General features: G+C 44.4%; 10 protein-coding genes and 1 non-coding gene across 11 annotated transcripts; 4 read left to right on the top strand and 7 right to left on the bottom strand. All coding sequences in view use genetic code 12, as the record gives it.

Moving 5' to 3' along the window:
• Positions 1–33: 33 nt before the first annotated feature.
• Positions 34–1,074, bottom strand: ERG3 (c-5 sterol desaturase; the record flags this gene model as incomplete). Its single annotated transcript, XM_006688423.1, has 1 exon — positions 34–1,074. The coding sequence occupies one exon, from the start codon at positions 1,072–1,074 to the stop codon at positions 34–36; it is 1,041 nt and encodes a 346-aa protein (XP_006688486.1).
• A 479-nt stretch (positions 1,075–1,553) lies between these two features.
• Positions 1,554–2,627, bottom strand: HEM3 (porphobilinogen deaminase; the record flags this gene model as incomplete). The annotated part of the gene is made up of 1 exon (XM_006688422.2): positions 1,554–2,627. The coding sequence occupies one exon, from the start codon at positions 2,625–2,627 to the stop codon at positions 1,554–1,556; it is 1,074 nt and encodes a 357-aa protein (XP_006688485.1).
• Positions 2,628–3,564: 937 nt separating this feature from the next.
• PSN45_001040 (uncharacterized protein) lies at positions 3,565–5,877 on the bottom strand (the record flags this gene model as incomplete). The annotated part of the gene is made up of 1 exon (XM_006688421.1): positions 3,565–5,877. The coding sequence occupies one exon, from the start codon at positions 5,875–5,877 to the stop codon at positions 3,565–3,567; it is 2,313 nt and encodes a 770-aa protein (XP_006688484.1).
• Positions 5,878–6,066: 189 nt separating this feature from the next.
• RAD16 (DNA repair protein Rad16) lies at positions 6,067–8,964 on the bottom strand (the record flags this gene model as incomplete). Its single annotated transcript, XM_006688420.2, has 1 exon — positions 6,067–8,964. One exon carries the CDS (start codon positions 8,962–8,964, stop codon positions 6,067–6,069), a length of 2,898 nt encoding a protein of 965 aa, XP_006688483.1.
• A 69-nt stretch (positions 8,965–9,033) lies between these two features.
• Positions 9,034–9,606, top strand: PSN45_001038 (uncharacterized protein; the record flags this gene model as incomplete). The annotated part of the gene is made up of 1 exon (XM_006688419.1): positions 9,034–9,606. The coding sequence occupies one exon, from the start codon at positions 9,034–9,036 to the stop codon at positions 9,604–9,606; it is 573 nt and encodes a 190-aa protein (XP_006688482.1).
• Positions 9,607–9,641: 35 nt separating this feature from the next.
• MET12 (methylenetetrahydrofolate reductase 1) lies at positions 9,642–12,363 on the bottom strand (the record flags this gene model as incomplete). The annotated part of the gene is made up of 2 exons (XM_006688418.2): positions 9,642–11,464; positions 11,583–12,363. The coding sequence occupies 2 exons, from the start codon at positions 12,361–12,363 to the stop codon at positions 9,642–9,644; spliced, it is 2,604 nt and encodes an 867-aa protein (XP_006688481.2).
• A 526-nt stretch (positions 12,364–12,889) lies between these two features.
• MDH2 (malate DEHYDROGENASE, NAD-dependent) lies at positions 12,890–13,927 on the top strand (the record flags this gene model as incomplete). The annotated part of the gene is made up of 1 exon (XM_006688957.1): positions 12,890–13,927. The coding sequence occupies one exon, from the start codon at positions 12,890–12,892 to the stop codon at positions 13,925–13,927; it is 1,038 nt and encodes a 345-aa protein (XP_006689020.1).
• A 106-nt stretch (positions 13,928–14,033) lies between these two features.
• On the bottom strand, positions 14,034–14,128 carry PSN45_001035. The gene has a single exon. It is a non-coding gene; the product is annotated as a tRNA-Val (tRNA).
• A 240-nt stretch (positions 14,129–14,368) lies between these two features.
• Positions 14,369–15,652, top strand: PSN45_001034 (uncharacterized protein; the record flags this gene model as incomplete). The annotated part of the gene is made up of 1 exon (XM_006688416.2): positions 14,369–15,652. The coding sequence occupies one exon, from the start codon at positions 14,369–14,371 to the stop codon at positions 15,650–15,652; it is 1,284 nt and encodes a 427-aa protein (XP_006688479.1).
• A 174-nt stretch (positions 15,653–15,826) lies between these two features.
• On the top strand, positions 15,827–18,376 carry HIS4 (trifunctional histidinol dehydrogenase; the record flags this gene model as incomplete). The annotated part of the gene is made up of 1 exon (XM_006688415.1): positions 15,827–18,376. One exon carries the CDS (start codon positions 15,827–15,829, stop codon positions 18,374–18,376), a length of 2,550 nt encoding a protein of 849 aa, XP_006688478.1.
• Positions 18,377–18,479: 103 nt separating this feature from the next.
• Positions 18,480–20,285, bottom strand: PEX5 (Peroxisomal membrane signal receptor PTS1; the record flags this gene model as incomplete). The annotated part of the gene is made up of 1 exon (XM_006688414.1): positions 18,480–20,285. One exon carries the CDS (start codon positions 20,283–20,285, stop codon positions 18,480–18,482), a length of 1,806 nt encoding a protein of 601 aa, XP_006688477.1.
• Positions 20,286–20,478: the final 193 nt, after the last annotated feature.

Below are 20,478 nucleotides of genomic sequence, written 5' to 3'. Positions count from 1 at the left end.
CTATACACCATAATTAAAATCTCTGGCCAGCATCTACTTGGTGTAGGTCCGGTCGTCTTTACCTTCCAACCGTCTCCGTATCTTCTCGGTCTCCCTCTTATCTGATGACAAGATTCCTCTGGTAAACAACGAGTCATCTGGCCGTCTGTAGGACCGGCACAACCGGTCCCACAAAGTGGTGAATTGTCCATAGTTATAGTTGAAGTACAAGTGGTGGATGGTGTGACATGCAGTCCCGTTTACCACCGGGTCGTTCAGCAAGTATTGCCCATCGTGGATCATCACCGTCCAGAAGTTGACAAAACCGAACAAGAATAAGTACAACACCTTGTGTAATGGGAAAAACAAGGGATAAAAGTGATAGGGCAAGGACTGAGCCCAACCATCAACTGGGTGGAATGCATGACTAGCAAATGGAGTACATACAATCCACTTGTGATGGGGTTTATGTAACTTCTTGTAAACCGAAGGAATATGTAACCATCTATGGATGAAGTAGATTCCACAGTCAGTGAACATTAAGAAAGTTAATGTTTGTAACAATAACTTCGTCTTGTTGTCGAAAATGTCGTATAAGGTTCCATTTAAACGAGAGTACCCGTGCAACTCGATTAAGAAAAATGGCACTGTCAACAATACCATCTGGGGGATGGACGTGAGGGCCTGGTGGATTTCCATAGACATTTGGTTCTTCAAGTACCGAGGATGGTTGAACACCCGTTTGTCAAAAACGGTGAGATAAGCGAATCCAGCCACTGAAAAGTAGGCAATCCACCCAAAAAGACATGTAACAAGGAAAATGCTTATGAATTGTCTTACTATATTGGAACGGGATAAAATCGAGGCATACGTGTAGGGTGATGCAGGCAAGATCGAGGGTTCTCCGTACACATCTGTACTTTTTAAAGTGAGTAATTTCTGGTAGACGTAGTTGAGGGCAGTGGGAACTTTAACGTTAAGGTCGGTGTACAAGGGCGTAGTGGCCAAGGTTGTGGAGTTTCCAGGGCTGGGCAACAACACGGCATATGCACGGTCAAACAAGTAGTAGTCACACGCTTCAAGAAGAAGATCCATGTTTGGGTATCAATAAAATTACCAGAAAGCGAGTAATAAATATATTTATACTTGTGTTTTTTTTTCGCAGCATAGCTCGTTTAGAGAGCTATCCGATGTCGGTTTATACGAGAGATGGGGCGATGCGGCACCAGAGACTGTGCGACCTGGTGCGAAAAATGGGGCGACTCCACGTCCAGTCTGAGCCCACAAACGAGAGTCAGGAGAGTATGCAGGCGGAACGAGGGACAGCGCAAACCACGGCGATCCACATCGGATCGAAACTGGTGATTTAAAAGGAGAGTAATACATAACTTCATGGCGTGGTTTCTATTCACAAGAGCGTGCAACGCACGATGCAAGGTCATTACATATGGGACGACGGGCCATGTAAATTAGTGGCAGGATGGGCCCATGTCTGGATCTATTTTTGTGTAGGACAAAAAAATCACGTGACAGCCGATGTGGGCCGTTATGCGAAATGATTGTCTTTTGACAGGTTAACTGGTGGTGGGGGAAGATGTGGTGAAAAGCGAAGAGTTTTCGCTCGATGATTGGGGAGGCTGGTTTATACGTTGGTAGTCTATGGCGTCCAATATCTTTTTCCCACCGCGAGCCACCAACTTATCGCCTAACTGTATTCCAGCCTTCACACAGTCTTCACGACATTTTATGGGCATTTCGATGGAAGCCTCAGCGCATTCCTGTCCATCAGGAGACACGATAATGGCCTTGAAGGAAAGTATTTTTGTAGTTTCATCGTAGTGAGTGTTAACTCCCAAGGGGACCGAGCACCCTCCTTCGAGATGCCTCATCAATGATCTCTCAGCAATACACCGGTACGCAGAGGGTATGTGTTCAATATGGGCCAAGATTTTGCTGATGCGAGGATCTCCACGACGGATCTCGACTCCCAACAGGCCTTGCCCCACAGAATAGTACATTTCGTCCAGGTTAAGGTATTGGGTTATTCTAGGCTTGAGGCCAATCCGATGCATTCCGGCAGCCGCCAAAATGATACAGGCAAAAGTGTCACCTTCGTCGAGCTTTCTGATTCTGCTCCGAAGATTACCACGAACGCTCTCGAATCGTAAATGGGGGTAGTGCATCATAAGTTGAGCCAGACGTCTCATGGACGAGGTACCAATCACACTTCCAGCGGGAAGCTGGCCCAACAGCATGAAGGGCAGGCCACGCTTCATGACGAGGGCGTCACGAGGATCTTCTCGTTCGGTGATGCACCCGAGCTCGAATTCCTCGGGGAGGTTAGTTGGTAAATCTTTGAGGGAGTGGACAATGAGATCGATCTGCTTAAAGTTGCCGGCGTTTCCAAGTAAAAGTGCTTCCAATTCACGGGTCCAGAGCGACTTACCGCCGAATGTGTAAAGCGCCCGATCTAACCTCACATCTCCCAATGTTTTGATGGCTACAATGGAACAGGAAGTAGCTGGGCAATGAGATTCAATAAGGCTTTTGACAATTTCACTTTGGGCCACCGCCAACTCACTCTTACGGCCTCCAATACGTATTTCGCCAGCTGGGCACGGAAGTGCCACCTCGGGTGTTTGGGTCATAATCAATATTGGGCGTCCTAGTGTAAAAAAACTGTCATTTTTTTTGCCGCGACCCAAGATGAGTTTATATAAATTTTCAACGAGTGAGGTTTCTTCTTTTGGTTACAAAATGCGGGTCCAATGAAAAGGCCCGAATTAATAACACATGCATCTATCCTCCACTGTTGGTGGGCTATTCGTGGAAAAGTTTGCCACTAATTGAGATACTGGATATTATAACTACCATGGCTACTCCTTGTCCCAAAGGTGACCTGACATAAAAGGATTTTGTTCGGTAGAAAAAATAATTGATCTGGCCAATCTTAGCCACTGGCTGCGAAACGGCTGGGTCGTGAGAGGTTAATTTGTGAGGGTTGGTTTCTTCACATGACAGGTCGCGCAGCCTATGGGGTATGGGGTATGGATAATGTGACTGTGATTGTCGTCGAATGTGATGAATTGCATGGGACAGTCATATTAGGTGTGACATGCGCTTTTTTAAGAACCGGTTGGTGTAAATGTGATTACTTACTGATTTGTTTGGTATTTTTATTTTGAGATGATTCGCTGGAAAGTTAGCCACTCACCGTTTGCGCAAACGCATTTTACACGGCCCGGGGTAGACGTTCGCAACGGCCTAATGTGTGTATATTTTGGGTTCTAGAGCGGTAACTTCGGAATTTGCACAGATGGCTTACAAATACTAGGCTTATACACGTACTAGAACTAAACATGCCCTAGGTTTACACCTGCACTGAAGCCATATTATGAGTTGGTTTATTATGCACTATGGGTCTATATTAAGCAGCGATTTGCAGCCGCATCTAAAGTTCAGTCCTCCCTTTATATGTGATGTCATTGGCTGCAATGATGATGTACTGACTGCCCTATTAATCAAAACTATTGTCTTCGCCAATTGTACTCCCTCTTCTACCCAGTATAATCATCCTCACTTTCTCTAGAAAGTATCGTCGCTCACCTCGTCGCTAACCTCGCTAACCTCACTGAGCGTATCGTCGTCTCGGTATGCATCCACATTATCATCCAGATTTATCAGCCCAAGCAGATGGTCAGAAAGGTCATACAGCCCTTCTCGGATATCGTACAACTGCACCAGCTCGTTGTCAACATCGTCCAAAATCGACCGGTTGATGTCCTCAAGGTCTGTGGTTGCAACCAGAACGAGCCTAAGCTGTTTTCGTGGTGGTTTTACTGTTGCCTGTTGTTGCTGATGTTGGATTTGGTCAAGCTTATCGTCCAATCGGCCCAACCGATCTAAGACGGTGTCCCATTCTCCATCGGCAACCCGCAGTACTGGCTTAGTGGCACCTGATGCTACGCCGTACCGCTTGGCCAAAAGATCGCCAATAAATAACGAATCTGTAGATGCGCTTTTAAAGTTTCCAAGCGTAGATATGGACTTGATGGGCATAAGTACTGGTGTTTGGGGAGCTCCTGCCGAGAAACTACCACCAGATGGCTGTACCGTACCAGACAGCACCGGTGGTACCACAAAGGCCATGTTACCCCCATCGAGTTGACTGTACCGTCTTCCAGCCCCCACACCATTGGGAACCAAGGGCTGACCCGGAGCTCGTGCGACAGACGTTTGTCTTGACCGGATCAAAATACTGACATCAGACTCGTCATGGATGTTGTCCATATTCACGAGGTCATTATCGCTGTAATAGTCTCGATCTTTGGCCAAAAATGTAAAGTGCTTTTGTTCTTCGGGCACAGACGATGAAATCTGGGTCACCAAAAGCTCATAAACTAAAATTGTTACAAGAATGGGCAACTTGACTATGAATCCTATTCTGCTGGAATATAGCCGAGCCGACTTGAAGTATATGACGAGGTTTACGGCCTTAAAGTACTCGAAATCTTCTTTGATGTTATGAGAAATCTCTGAAAAGGACTCGGAAAGAACAATGGCCAAGATGGTGGAAATGATGAACTGGCTCAAAAACAAGTATCCGATTTGAATCACCTTTCCAAGGGGCGAGTAAGTGTCCCAGTTGGTCCAAACAGCAGGAGTAAACCCGAAGAAAATTTGCAAAAGATCGAAGGCAATCATGGAGTTGGACCGATTAAAGTTAATGGAAATAAAGGTGATGTAGAAGGCAATTATTAGTGAAAAGAATAAGCAGAATAAACCTGCAATGTTTGATATCATCCGACGGAACCCCAATATAATTAGACTGAAAAACCGGTAGTTGTTGAACATGGATAGGTTTCGTGGAATGAGAAGAATGGAAAGAATGCTAAAGGTCTGAAAGTATGATGAATTTGAAACGTATCCAAATACCGATAGCACCTTCAAGATGATATTGATGTCTATCAACATGATGATTGCAAAATCCATATAGAACCAAAGGATCTTACGAAGGAACTTGTGCTGAATTGAAAGTAATTTGAGAAAAAACTCGTAGTTCAAGTGAAGTCCAATACAGTAGAACACAAATTCTAGCACATCGCTTGGAACAAGATTCTTATGCTGATTCACGATGATCATTACGTGCAACATTGTGAGAATTAAGTTTTTCAAGTTGATCACTAGTGATTGGTACTTTGGCACTATTCGTGAACGGTCATTGATCTTAGTTAATGATGCCCGCAGATAGTTGTAGTTGGTGATTTGCTCCCTCAAAAACGTCAGCTCTTCGTTCTTGGTATCGGACAATTCTTGCATGATAAGCTCTCCATTGTAGAACTTCTCAAGAATCTTCACAATTATGGGTTGGGAAAGAAACTTTTTGGACTTGGTCAAAACCACCAACTCCAAGGTGGTGAACTTCTTCAATGGATCCACAAAGAGTAATTGCACCCGATCAAACGCTTTGTACTCACGGTAAATTCGGATTGCCAATAGCTCACACACTGTTGCTTTGGTCATCAACAAGTCGTACACAATTAAATTGGCGTCGCTTTGGATCAAAAACTCGTACCTCAATACCATAAGTATGTGAATCACCATCACCGACACCTTGTTTTCAAGAGCAGCACGGAACTCCAGCATGGTACTACCATAATTCCCTCGGATTTTAGGCCCCAAACTAGTGTTACTGGCAAGAGCCACAATCTTCGTGACAATGGGCTTTATAAGTGTCAAGTTTATTTCTGGCTGTTTCAATTGCTCATACTTCAAGCTGATTTGAACCTTACGATTGACGAGCTTCTGGATCTTAAAATAAAGATACTTGAACTCAAGCTCTTTATAGCGCACCGCAGTCTGGGTAGTGCTGGTGTTTCTGGTTCTGACTTTCTGCATGTCCTGAATTCCACGCTCGCTTCACACGTTCCTTAGCGGTAAGATACTAAGGGGAGTTTTGAAGGAGATATAGTGGTTGTCTCAGAAGGTTTAGTTTAAGTTTTTGTTTATGTTTCACAACTCCGCGTATTTATTTAGGGCTGCGAAAACCCTGCATAAGCTATAATTTATATTTCGTACGTACAACATTTACGGACGAACCAGTCTGTTGATGAAGTTATAGGCTTTAGCTCCGTTTTCTTCTCCCAAGATATCGCAAAAATCTTGTTTTGTGAGTTTGACCATTTCCTCGATATTGCGTACTCGGTTCATTATCAAGTGGAAGTTTGAAGCATTGATTCCAGGAATACTTTGGAGCAAGTCAATAGCTCCTTCGTTGTATAAGGCAGGCAGCTCATCCGAGTTCAATCCTTTGTTTATGGCCAGCGTGATGTCAGGAGCCTCTTCACCTGCTTTCAATTCGATGAATATTTGTGCAGTTTGGTATGGGGAAGACGACCAGATGATCTTGAGCTTGGGGAATGAGATGAGTAACATGGTAATCTTGTTCTGAATATGGTCCTGGAGGAACCGGTTTGTGTTGTTACTGACGGGAGCTCCTGGCCTTGTACGGGATTCGCTGAAAGGTTCAAAAGAAAACGACTTTTCCTCATCGAATTCAATCAATAGGACGGGAAGTTCGTAGTATCTAGACATCTGTTCACACTGGTTATATAGACGTCCACTTTGAAAACTCGCAATCAAATCAGGGATAGCTTTTCTTTCAACACAGATCTTGGGAGTTAAAATGTAATCTCCAATGGTCAACATACACGGGATGACTTTACTACCAACACGATAGAGTAGGTTTGGAAGTGATGAATTGAATTCTCGAACATCCACTATGACTCTGAACTCGTCATCCTCAGTTTGGAATCTCTGTCCTCCTGCAATCCTGGTGTTTACAACGTGCTTTTTGGTAATGGTGAACTTGGTATCTTCCTTAGTTTCGAAATGCTTGCTCAAGTTGGCTTTTTCTCGAATTAACCGTGTAAACGCCTCCTTCTCCTTTTTCATTTGCACCAACGACAGTTGCTCCTCTGCTGACGTTCCATAGAACATCATGTACACCTTTGCAGGTTCATTGAAATGCACTCCTTGGTAATTTTCAACTCTTCGAATAAATGAAAGGTTGGGCTCATAAAAGATGATATGCGTGGGTTTGAATTCGTTAAGAAGTGTATCATCGGTCTTTGAGTTGAACGACTGAACCTCTATAGTGTACCTTTGTTCATCAATGATTATTAAATCATCATCTTCTAACTCGTTTTCATTAGGCTCCTGCTTGACGTGAGCTTTCAGAAATTCCTTTGGCTCATTCTCCTGATTTTCGAGCTCAAGTTTCTCAAGAACAGCGGTATCTATATCAGCTGATTCAGGGTTACGGTCGCTATCGTCGACCGAATAGAGCCTATTAACATTCGCAACTGATGAGGCACCTCTCGTTCTTCTTCGGATGCTGGCATTTTCTCTGCTTCTTTTGAATGTCTTCGATACAACTATATCGTCTTGCTCATCATCATTCACATCGTTACTAAGTTGTCTTCGAAGTTTACTCAATTCTTTCCACATCAAATACCCTCTAAGCTTAGAAACCATGTAGCTTCTGGAATTTATCTCACCTGTCATTATAAATTTCTGAATAAGACATTGAAGCTCTTCAACAACCATTCTGTCTGATGCCATGACCAAAATCCGGGAGTTTGGACCAATTTCTTTGAGAAGTTTGTTTAACTCGATCCATTTGGGGAGAGGTTCAAGGTTATACTCCACGGATTCAACTCCATCACTACCTACGTATTTGGACATTCCGAGAGCCCTTTCTTTGGCATATGACGTGATGGTCGGTGCCACATCCGAGTTCAACCACGGACTCATCGATGTTAGGTTCATGGTTCCTGAAGTGTTTACTGACCGCCTCAAGTTACCATCTACCGCACTCTGGACAATCTGGTAGAACGTCAACGAGTCCCTCGTCAATAATGACAGAAGTAATCCCTTCAAGAACCCAAGGTCATAGACCAACAGTTTGGGAGTTTGGGTCAATCGGTGCCAATGAGATTCAAGCAGGTTCCGAATCCGATGTACAAAGTCTGGATCATATAGATTTTCTATATCCCAGTAGTCGGTGGATAGCAGCTGGCAGTGTCGTATCAACTCCTTCAAACACTGCTCGATACAAGTTAAAAGTGCCGACTGGATTCTGGTCATCTTATACGAAAGCTTGATGTTAATCTCATTCACCGTCTTCAAGTCTCTGTGAAACTTTTTATGTCTAAAGCTCAAGGACTCAATGACGTCCACATGAAATCGGGGCCAAAGAAGAGTATTGGATAGCTTGAGGTGCCGCAATCGACTTGCTAATGGCGTGAATCCAGTGAACAGCTCAGGATCATCAGAAAATGCTTTGATAAACCCCCACTCATTTTGGTCACGATACAAGTTCACAATGAACGACTCATTCGACGTCTCCTTGATTCGCTCGGCATGGAGGACAAACAACCCGTTGATTTCCTCCGGCTTCAAGACCTCTGAAAGCAAGTCTACTACCAAGATTCTCAGTGTTATTGACACAACTCCACCCTTCTGGTAGATTTGTCGTCTCTTGTCTACCACCGTGGACTCTCCTCCTACCACAGTCATAGAAGCTTGCAATTCAAGCAAATCAGCAGCAATTTTGTGGTTTTCAACCTCATTAGCGTTGAGCAAGATAAGTAAGCTCTTGCGGTTTGCAGGTGGATTGGGAAGCTTGTCCTTTAAATTCGACAAGTTTAAGATATAAAGGATATTGGCAACTATAATCTCCCACCCCAAGCCTTTCCCAAGAATAAGCAACGCGTCTTTGGCGAGCAAATCACTGACTATTTCTCGCTGATATTTGAGCGGTAGGCTCAACTTAATAGGTTCAGGAAGTTCTGAAACATCTGGCTCTAAGGCCGTGGTCGGTAGCAGCCTTTCGAGCTCCTGAACCGGCACTTCCACATGAGCTTCTGTTTGGGCGAGGAGCTCGGTTTCAGTATCATCATCTTCTCCTACAAACAACGACATAGCACAAGATGCGATTGAAGATGCAGTCGCACAAGTTGCAATCGCATCCCACAAAACCCTAACGCATCCATGAGCAATCCAGAAAGGAACGCATTCAATCCACAGGAGTTTGCTAATAAGCCGTCAGATCAAACCCGCTTACCGGTGGCATTTAACGTGATCCATGTTGATGATATTTCAAAGCTGAAAATAGCCAAATTGGAGGAATGGATGAAATATAAAGATCCTAACGAGGTGGGTGTCGACAGGCTAAATAGATCAGGTGCTGGCACCAACCAACACATTATTCGGGAAATCGATGTTTCCGACAATGATAACGCCCGGTTAATGGAAACAACGCTGTTATTCGATCTGAGTGTCTATAAGTTGACCCTTAGGGACAACTTTGATAACTACTGCTTTGCTTATGAGTACAATGACAAGCTTCCATTTCTAAGAACAGGAAGCACTCTTCCAATTCCAATTAAACTCGGGGGCAAATTGATCATAAGCCTGGGAGCCACGGTGGCCAATGGGGCCTTGCTAGTTGATCGAAAAGTGTGTAAATACATTGGAGTAGACGAGAGTTCTGAGTTGGTCAAAGCATTGAATTCTAACTTGGTGGAGAAATCTATAAATATTTTACAAAATCCCGAATTATGAGTCCCATGAGAAACTCATAGCTTGGGCTCTAATTGCTATTCGATATCCAACAACGAGTCCCATAAGCCATTTTCATCGACGAAATCATGATGGATCAAACTCACTAAGTAGTAGTTTTCATAAATGAAGTTCAAAAACGTATAGGTATTGGTTGCCTTTTTGTAGCATCTCGCCCACTCGAGCCATAAAAGGAACGCTTCCTCATTCCAGGCTTTAAATGAGTCGAGGTCAATTAATGTTGGCTGCAAAATTTCTTTCAGAGGGAAAACTCCCCAAGTTACAGCAGACTTACTCTGGTGATTAGATAAGTTGGTTTGAATCTGTCCCTTATTGTCCCCAAGGAAGTAGGTGATGGTTTTATTTTCAATTTGTGGTTTCAACGCCGGGAAAATCTTCTGGTCCCAATCATGTTTAGGGACAAATAATTCCACAAATGCCTTTTGATATACAATTCCGTTGGCAGGTCCCCAGCCAAAGATTTTATCATTTGAGGGGCATGCGTTTGTGGCCGGTTGAGATGCTGTGGAAAACCAACCTCTCAAATTCAATTCAAAAAGTTGCTCTTGAATAATGGACGTTTCGATGTCCAAAGGAGTATCTACCCACGGTAATTGAGGAATCTTGTTGGATAAGTAGTCGATGAATACCCGGGCCAAGTCAAGAGTGCTTTCAGGTGTAGTCCAAAGCTCTACCGCTTTTTCCAGCGATTCTACCTTCAAGTTAGGTCCGTATCCGTCAATTTCTCCGTAGGCTGGGGAATTCGAATCCCCAAACCGACCGTTGGGGAAATCATCCCAGTTGGCATCTTTACCCATTTGTCCCTTCCCTTTACTGATTGCTATCAAAGACTTGAAGTGAGGTTTAGGGTCCACTCCGGAAGATACCGATGATTGTCTTCTCTTAAATGACTTTTGAGGTATTTCGATTTCAATCTCTTCGTCCGATTCAGCTATATCATCCCTGACTTTTAAGCCGTCCTGTAAGACAGAAGATGTCTCTATGATTGATGCAGCGGCTTTTTCCAAGTTCAAGGTGTAGAAGTGAAATCCTTTGATATCGGTTTTCTCACTGACTTCAGCAATGATCTCATTTAAAATCTTGATCCCCACGGCCTTTACCTCATCATCGTTAAGTTTATGGCGCAGAACCCTGTCCAAGATTGACTGAGGAATGGTGGCATGTGATAACTTAGTAGCTTTCTTGAAACTGTTAAATGTGTTAATAGGCAACAAACCAGGAATAACTAACAAGTCCTTCAACTCATCATACGATTTAAGTAATTGGTGGTACTTGACAAACTTGTCAACGTCGTAAAACAACTGGGTAATGATATAATCAGCACCGGCCTGAACTTTCTCGATCAAGTAAGGTATATCTTTTTCTGGGTTCTGGTTGGTATAATCGGATCCATCCACATGACCTTCTGGATACCCTGCTACCCCCACACAGAACTCTTTACCGTGTTGGGATCTTATATATTTGACCAAGTCGGTGGCAGACAAAAAGTCACAATTTGGAGTCCAGTATTCTTCTGTTCTTGGAACATCACCTCTCAATGCCAAAATGTTTCTAATACCATTTTTTTTGGCCTGCACCAACGCCGCATCAATGATCTCCTTATTGGTGTTGGTACATGTGAGATGTAAGACAGTGGTGATTCCCAACTGCTTCTGGCAAATGGCGGCAAGTTCCAATGATTTTTCTGAGGTAGATCCACCGGCACCCCAGGTAATAGTGATGAAAAGCGGGTTTAATGCCTTCATCCGCGACAACCGTGCCAATAAGTTACGAAACCCAGCATCGGTCTTGGGAGGGAAGAATTCAAAAGACACGAATTTACCCTGGTCGATGTTGGCTACTTTATCCGTAATGAACATTGTACCTGAAACAAAATTTGATTTGGGTCGAACTTCAACATCGCGAAAAGAGTCAGACTAAATTGGTTTTGTTCAATTCCTATACAGCACTATATTCACCTCTATTAGCGTTCCCGGTGAACTTTTCGATTATCTCCTTGACGAATATCGGTAACCCCTTGATGACATCCACAAAGTTCTCCACCACTTCTTTCAAAGCAGTTTGGAAATCAATTGAATTGCCCTTATTGTACTGGAACCATGCCCCGCCAATGATGTAGATACTTAAAAACAACACGAAAAAGATGAATATCCACGTGAACCAACCCCAGCTCTCGCCATCATCGGCCTTGTGCTTGTGTGGCTGCTTGTTGGCACAGGCTGCTTTAGTGTACATCTCTAACTTCACCTCGGTATTAGAAAACAGAGATAAGCTCAAACTATCTAAGTCTCCCACGTAATCAATGCCGGGACACATAAACGAGGCACTTACCTTTACCCTCTGGTCGCCCCATTTGATGTTGTTGTATTCTGCTCGAACTCCACCGTTATCTTTGTCTGCAATGCCGCTTTGGGATTTGGATTTCAAGATAGGCAAAAACTGAGCAGCAACATCATGGACCTTGATTACTTGGGTGACAAAAGTTTCTCCATCCAAAGTGACACGTGTAGTTCCACACAACTCTGAATCTTTGCACTCAGGAATGTCACTAATGCGATCACAGATTCCTAAAGACCAGGTAGTCTCTGAGACACTAGGAGGTGTTTTCTTGGACTGGACCGCCGAGTACACACCCTTGATGGACTGGAAATCATACTTCGCAATCTTTTCGGCGTCGCAGGCGAATGCCATGACAGTCGTCGCTAGCCAAAGGCCGAAGAGTAACTCGAGGATTCCCATAGTTAAAAGCAGTTAGTTTGTGAGAGTTTTGGAAGGCAAGCGCGCGATAGGGAAGACGGGTGAGGTATTGCAGGTTGGGCAGGGGAAGTACAGGTTGGGCAACTAAAAATGCAGGTTGGTTCAGATCCACCTTCAAATACGTCAAAAGTGGCTCCAAAGAACTGTTGATCCCCTGTTGCATCCAAGCCTTCTGTGGTATTCATGCCTTCAAATTTGTAAGGTGTAGGTGCATTCTGTGACGTATGTGCAGCAGCCACCGGTACGACGGATGCATTTGTAGACTGTTTTCAGTCATTTTTCTTTTTGACCCTTCTTTGGTACATCGACTTCCTCACCCTTCTCAATGCAATCTCGCTAAATCCTGCCCACGGTCCCCGGCTGTCCCCCATGACTTTGATATTCATCTCATAAACGCATGCTCGTGCACCAACCTTCTCCACAAAAAACCCGCGGTCGCAAAATCATGTGAGTCGCATATAAATACCGGCATTTTCTCCCTTGGTGCAAATTGAAAACTACCACCAATATGAAAGTTACTGTTTGTGGAGCCGCCGGTGGAATCGGTCAGCCGCTTTCCCTCTTATTGAAACTCAACCCCCACGTCGATGAGTTGGCTCTTTTCGACATTGTCAACGTTCATGGAGTGGCTGCTGACTTGAACCACATCAACACCCCAGCAAAAGTCACTGGACACCAGCCAAAAGACAAGGCCGACCAGCTGGCTGTACGCGCGGCATTGGAGAGATCTGATCTCGTGGTAATCCCTGCGGGTGTCCCCAGAAAGCCAGGTATGACACGTGCTGACTTGTTCAACATTAACGCCTCGATCATCAGAGACTTGGTCAAGAACATCGGCCTCACGTGCCCCGACGCATCTATATTGATCATTTCGAACCCCGTTAACTCTACCGTGCCTATTGCTGCTGAAGTATTGAAGAAGTTGGGCGTATTCAACCCCAGTAAATTGTTTGGTGTTACTACCTTGGACTCGGTGAGAGCAGAGACATTTTTGGGAGATTTGGTGGGAGAGCCTGCCCCTGAAGTCAAAGGTCGTATTTCCGTCATTGGTGGCCATTCGGGTGACACCATCATCCCATTGGTGAACATCACCACCTCCATCTCGCAAAAGGTGCAGAAGATCCTGACCTCAGACTACGACAATTTCATCAACCGGGTGCAATTTGGAGGAGATGAAGTGGTAAAGGCCAAGAACGGGGCTGGCTCTGCCACCTTGTCCATGGCATATGCTGGCTACAGATTTGCCGAGAATATCTTGCAGTCATACTTTTCTAGTACTTTCAACTCCTACTATATTAATGACTCGGCATACATTTATTTGCCTGGTTTCGAGAAGGGTGAAAAATTAAGCAAGAAGTACTTAGATGGAATTGACTATTTTGCTGTGCCGGTTGCATTGAGAAACGGAGCGGTGGAATCGCTTGTGAATCCGTTTGAGGAGTTCACCATCAGTGATGCTGAAAAACAGTTGATATCTAAGGCCTTGCCAGGTTTAAAGAAGTCGATTGAACAAGGAGCTGCGTTTGTGACCGGAACGAAGCTTTGATATGGTATTGGTCTCTTTAGATTAGTTGTGATAAACGCTTGTATTAAGCAAACACCTCTATAATGGATGCGAAAACAATGAGGAAAAGTGTTCAAAAAAAAAACCTTGATCTAGCCGAGGATCGAACTCGGGGCCTTTTCGGAACTTACTGCATCTAAGACACTTGTAAACGAAACGTGATAGCCGCTACACCACTAAACCACAAGTATGATTAAATCTATTCATATTTTCACCGGATTATTAAATGTTTTAAGCTGAGAACAATAGACATCTGATTCGGAGGTATAGAGTCTATATTTATTAGATGATACTCCAAACATTTACTTAGTGTTTAAAGGTTGTTTTTTCTGTTCTGCATCTGGTGTCCAACAAAATTCAATTTTTGCAATTTTCACATTCTTGAGAATCTGGGGAACTTTTGTCTCAATACCAACAACAAAAATGGTGACAACTGAACAAATTCGGTCTATAGCCAAGAAGCTCGACAAGTTGCTTGTCAATGTAACTGAACTGAAATCGCCAGAAAAACAACCCAAAGTACCTGGTGTGGTTTTGGGAGTTACTGATGCCAATGAAACGCTTTACTTTAACTACAATGGAGTATTGGATTTGGAATCAAATACTCCCGTCACCAAGGATACAGTGTTTTGCTACTTCTCGTGTACTAAAGCCTTGACTGCCTTTGGGCTCTTGAAGCTCTACGAACAGAAAAAGCTCCTGCTTGATGATGAAGTTCGAAAATATGTTCCTGATATCGATGAGCTTTACATTGTGGATAAGGGAACAGTTGATCCCAACACAGGTCATTTCACTAAACCTCCTCGCAAACCCAGTACGGCCGTAACCATCAAACATCTCCTTACCATGACTGCTGGTATGTCGTACCCATTTTTGAGTAAAGAGTATTCGCTTTTGGGATCTCTAAGAAACCCTCACATAAGCTCGGGGACTCCCACAAGAGATCTTTTTAAAACCGACAAGACCCCTTTGATTGGAGAGCCTGGCCAGGAGTTTCTGTACGGCCACAGCATGGACTGGGTTGGGTTGGTGATTGAAAGTATCACTGGTAAGACCTTGGGACAATACTTGAAGGAGGTTCTATTTGACCCAGTGGGAATGAGCTCATGTACTTTCCATGTAAAAAATACCCAACACTTGATCAGAACCCATTTGAGAGGAAGAAATGGCAAGATCCGCTTGTATCCCAAAGGAACTCAATTAGATCCTGTGATTGATATGGGAGGCCAAGGGTGTTTTGGCAATGTTGAGGACTATTTGAAATTTATCAGACTTTGGATCAACTTTGGATATTCTCCCGACGCTGGGAAGCGGCTTTTACAAGAAGATTTAGCAGTCTATGCGGTAAAGAATCATCTTCCTGCCAATCAGGTCATCAAGTTCGATATTCCAGATTTTCCAGATTTGAAAGATGGGTTTACCTTAGCGGGAATGGCCGTTACTGAAGAAGAACCTGCAACTGGCAGACCAGTTGGGTCGGTCTATTGGAGCGGCTTGGCTAATCTCTACTACTGGGTGGATCACGTGAACAAGATTGGAGGCTTCTGGGGGTCCCAGATTTTGCCCATGGCAGACCCACATTCTTTCTTAGGTTACTGTAAGATGGAGATGGCTGTATACGATACACTCGGCGGTGACGACGACGACGACAGTGATGAGGATGAGGATGATGGTGAAGATGATGGAAAGCCATATCCTAGGCTTTAGCTGTCAAATGGGTTGGTAATTCATCGTATCATGTGTGAGGTGATTTTGCGGCCGCTGCGATGACTCAATATTATATATTATTTAATTGACTCTCATTCAACTGAGGTTCTCAATCTCAAAAATTTTCAACTGATAATCTTTGATAACAGTAAAACTCCTGAGTTATCGCTGAACATGACGTTTCCTGTGTTGCCAAAGGTGGATTCAACCACCAGCACCGACATAAATGACTATGCATTTGTCGGGAAAGTGTTAGTACCTTTTGAAGGTCTTCAAGTGTCGAAGTTCTTGTTATCGACTTTTCCTACCCAAGTAGATGTTTTGGTGGACGCCAGTGATGCTCTTATTTCTGTTGACCAAGCTGTGGAAGTTTTGAATAGTGGAGTGCAAACCATCTTCATCAGTGACTCACAAGTGGAAGAGCTCATCAAGACCTCGGGTTTACCTAGTTATAGATTTGGTATCAAGACCCAAGAACCTGAAAAGTTCACTGATTTGGATGCTTCTTTGGTGGTGTCTTCCAAAGTGGCCAACTTGAAGGCAGTCAACCAAGATGACAACAGAAGTGTCTATTTTGATGGCGTTGTTGACGAGGCGTCTGCTATTAAATTGGCTCAAGCAGACTATATTCCCATCATTTCAACAAAAAAGTTGACCAAGAAGTCTGATACCAGCAATATTTCTGTGGGACGCTTGCTCACCAGCACCTTAACTACTGACAGGCCCGATGGGCTCTTCACAACTTTAATCACTTCGGGTGCTCCATCCTACACTGCGTTAGGAGTGGTCTACTCTTCCGAAGCATCGATTCTCGAGTCCATTGCCACGGGAGAAGGCGTCTACCAATCTCGTAAACGCCGGGAAGAATTATGGTATAAAGGAAAGACCAGTGGTGCTACTCAAAGAGTAATTTCTATCAGTAAAGACTGTGATTCAGATGTGGTCAAATTTGTGGTTGAACAGAGAGATGGATTCGGCTTCTGCCACAAAGACAAGAACTATACTTGCTTTAACGACGGCAGCTTATACAGCGAATCCACTGGGAAAGGCTTGGGCAGATTAGACCACACTTTGGTCAAGAGAAAAGAAGCTGCTCCCGAAGGCTCCTACACCAAGAGATTGTTCAACGATGAGGAGTTGTTGGTTGCCAAGTTGAAAGAAGAATTGGATGAGTTGATTGAAGCTGGAAAGGCCAACGACAAGCAAGAGATTGCCTGGGAAGCGGCCGACTTGATCTACTTTGTAATGGTGTGGTGTGTGAAGAACGGCGTGAGATTATCTGATATCGAGAAGAACTTGGATATCAAGGATCTCAAAGTTACTAGACGTAAAGGTGATGCTAAGGCCGCCTACTTGAAGAAACCAGAACCCAAAGAGGAACCCAAGCAAGAACTTTCTTACAAATTGACTACTATTACGGCAGCCACCACATCCCCAGATTTAATTCAACAAGCCTTAACCAGACCCAACCAGAAGACTTCAGATATCATGAAACTCGTTCTTCCTATAATTAAAAACGTCCAGGAGAATGGTGACAAGGCCTTGCTTGAATTGACTGCTAAATTCGATGGTGTTCAATTGGAATCACCTGTGTTGAATGCTCCTTTCCCACCCGAATTGATGCAAATTTCTGAAGACATGAAGGAAGCCATCGACTTATCCATGAAGAACATCGAAACTTTCCACGCCGCTCAATTACCAAAGGAAGAGGTCATGAGTGTGGAAACAGCTCCTGGTGTCGTTTGCTCAAGATTCGCCAAACCAATTGAAAACGTCGGTTTATATGTTCCTGGTGGTACTGCAGTGTTGCCTTCCACTGCCATGATGTTGGGGGTTCCAGCCAAGGTAGCTGGGTGCAAAAACATTGTGATTGCGTCTCCTCCAGCTCGTGCTACTGGAAAATTAACCCCAGAAGTGGTTTATGTGGCTCACAAGTTGGGAGCTAGTAGTATCTTAATGGCCGGTGGTGCTCAGGCTGTTACTGCTATGGCTTATGGTACTGATTCTGTGGTGAAGTGTGATAAGATCTTGGGACCAGGTAACCAGTTTGTCACGGCTGCAAAAATGTACGTGCAAAACGATACTCAAGCGTTGTGTTCTATTGATATGCCTGCTGGACCTTCCGAAGTGTTGGTGATTGCCGACAGTAATGCTGATCCTGACTTCGTGGCTAGTGACTTGTTGTCACAAGCTGAACACGGAGTTGATTCTCAAGTAATTTTGATTGGAGTTGGACTTTCTACCTCAGACTTGGCTGGTATTGAAGAAGCGGTTGCTACACAAGCATCTGTGTTGCCAAGGAGGGAAATTGTTTCCAAATGTTTGGCACACTCTTACACTTTGTTGGTGGACACTTATGAAGAAGCTTTCAAGTTATCCAACGACTACGCACCAGAACATTTGATTTTGCAAATTGAAAAGGCTGGTAGCTATGTTCCAGACTACGTTGATAATGCTGGTTCTGTATTTGTGGGTAAGTTGTCTCCTGAATCATGTGGTGACTATTCTAGTGGAACCAACCACACTTTGCCAACATATGGATATGCCAGACAGTATTCTGGTGTGAATACCGCGACGTTCCAGAAGTTTATCACTTCTCAAGAAGTCAGTGAAGAAGGTTTGAAGAGTATTGGGAAGGCTGTTATGACGATAGCTGCCGTTGAAGGATTAGAAGCTCACAGAAACGCAGTTCATGTGAGAATGGAGAAGTTAGGATTGTTGTAATTGAGTAGAGATTATATATTTATACATTGCGAGCATGTTGTAGATGAGTAAATAGAGATCATGGATTGTAAAACTCAAAGCTATGTAAACAAACATCAGCTGATCAGAAGGTGAACTCTCCCCGAAATTGGTCCAAGTTCATTCCTGGTTTGACTACTTCCAATAAGTCTCTTCTCTCCATGGCAATAAATGCTCTTTTTAACGTTTCGGTTAATGCAGTAGATTGGTTTGGGGATAATGATGTGGTGGCAGTAGTGTCGTGACCTTCAACTTGGTGCATGGCCAAACCACTCAACAAATGCTCGGCAGCTTCCTTGTAACATCCAATGTTGATGCACGAAACTCCCAAGTTGTAACGTGCTCTAACAAAAGTTGGTTTGAGTTCCAAAGCCTTAAAGTAAGCATCAACTGCTTCCTCTGACCTATTGGAGTTTGCCAAGGAAGCACCCAACCGGTTCCACAAGACCGGGTCGTCAGGTTTAATACTTAAGGCAGCTTTAAAGCAGTCGATGGTCTTGTCAAAGTCCTCGTTGGCGTAGAACAAAACTCCCAATCCCAATTGAACGTCGGCGTCCATACTAGCTTGATTGGGCGATAATTGTGCTGCGTTAATAAACAATTCAGTGACTCTTTTATTCAAAGAGAACCGGTCTTCGTCGGTGATTTGAGGATTCTGTTGACGGGCCTTTTCGGTGATTTGGGGGTATTTGGTGGAAATCCACCGTTCCAAAGTAGCAAATGCAGCATTGTCATAACCCTCATTAACATATGAGATGGCTAAGGTCATTAATGCCTGGCTGTTTTCAGGATTCAACTCCAAACACTTTTCCAACGCTGAAATCCCAGCAATCTCCTTTTCATTTTGGGTCTGCACTTCCCCTAATTTCAACCATGCATCTACGTGAGTCTCATCACGTTGGATGGCAGCCTCGAATGCTAGCGCGGCCTCCGAGAGCTTCGCACCATTTTCCATCAACTGAAGCCCGATTTCGTATGGATCTTGGTCAGCCGGAAGATCCAAAAATTGGTTGTTCTGTTTGTCTTCAGACTTATATTCGCCGAAATGGGCTCGGGTGGACGCATACTTGGCGAAATCACGCTCCCATTGGCTCATATCTGCCGGAAGTGTTTCTCTCTGGGTAGTCTTGAAGTCTTCATACTGTTGATTGATAAAGTCGTTTTCTAACGCCTCATCGTTCAAACTATCCCAGACTTCCTGGAATGTAGCCTCGTACTTGTCGTCCACTACGATCTCAGGTGAGCCTTCGCGTTGGGCCGTCTCGTCTGTCTGGGCATTTGCCGTTTGTGAGAGCTCTTCAATCTCCTTAAACTGGTTATCCCAGTCCACCTGCTGTTCCTGGTTGCTGACCGGCTGGGCTGCCACCTGGGGAGCTGGCTGGTGTAAACTAGAGCCCATCATGGGCATCATGGGGCGATAACCCATTCTCATCGACATCTGGGGCAGTCCAGAATTTTGCATTTGTGGCTGTTGTTGGAGCTCTGGCCTTGTTTGAAACTCTGCGCCCCACTGAGGGCTACCGGTAGCGTGCTGTTGTGCCGACGGTGAAGGAGAGTGTGCCTGAAACTCGGTCGACCAGTTTTGTTTTTGAGAAAGTATTTGTGGTTGGTGTAAGGCCGGTTGCGCCAGGCTCCGGTGGATTACGTCCAACTCATGATGCATGGGCAGAAACTGAAACAGCTGACCACCACCGTTCATGAAGGCTTCCATATTGCGACGGTCGGCCTGGTTCATGGCACCATTTTCGCTTTTGAAGGAATTTTGTCCGATAAACTGGGTCTGATTAGCAGTTTGACGTTGGAGTGATCGATCCTGTTGAGTGTGCTTATTGAACTGAGCAATGGCATTTCCGTTAACTGAGCAGTCTGCTCCGCCTCCGACAAAAGACATTATGGTGTGTAGGTCTGTTTAGCTGGGAGTGTGGGATAAAAAAAGGCTTTTGTAAAGGGTGGTGGTGGAGTGTGGAAAGAATGATGATTTATAATCCCCACTGAGGAAATCATATGCCTCGGAAGCGCGAACACGATTTACGCCGAGGACTCACTGGCACGACAGGTTGGCACCATGCTGGCGCCAGCCCCGC

Source organism: Yamadazyma tenuis, chromosome 1, assembly GCF_029203305.1.
Source record: "Yamadazyma tenuis chromosome 1, complete sequence".
Lineage (NCBI taxonomy): Eukaryota > Fungi > Ascomycota > Pichiomycetes > Serinales > Debaryomycetaceae > Yamadazyma > Yamadazyma tenuis.
Note: the sequence above shows the minus strand (reverse complement) of the source record. Positions and strands in the feature narration are given on the sequence as shown.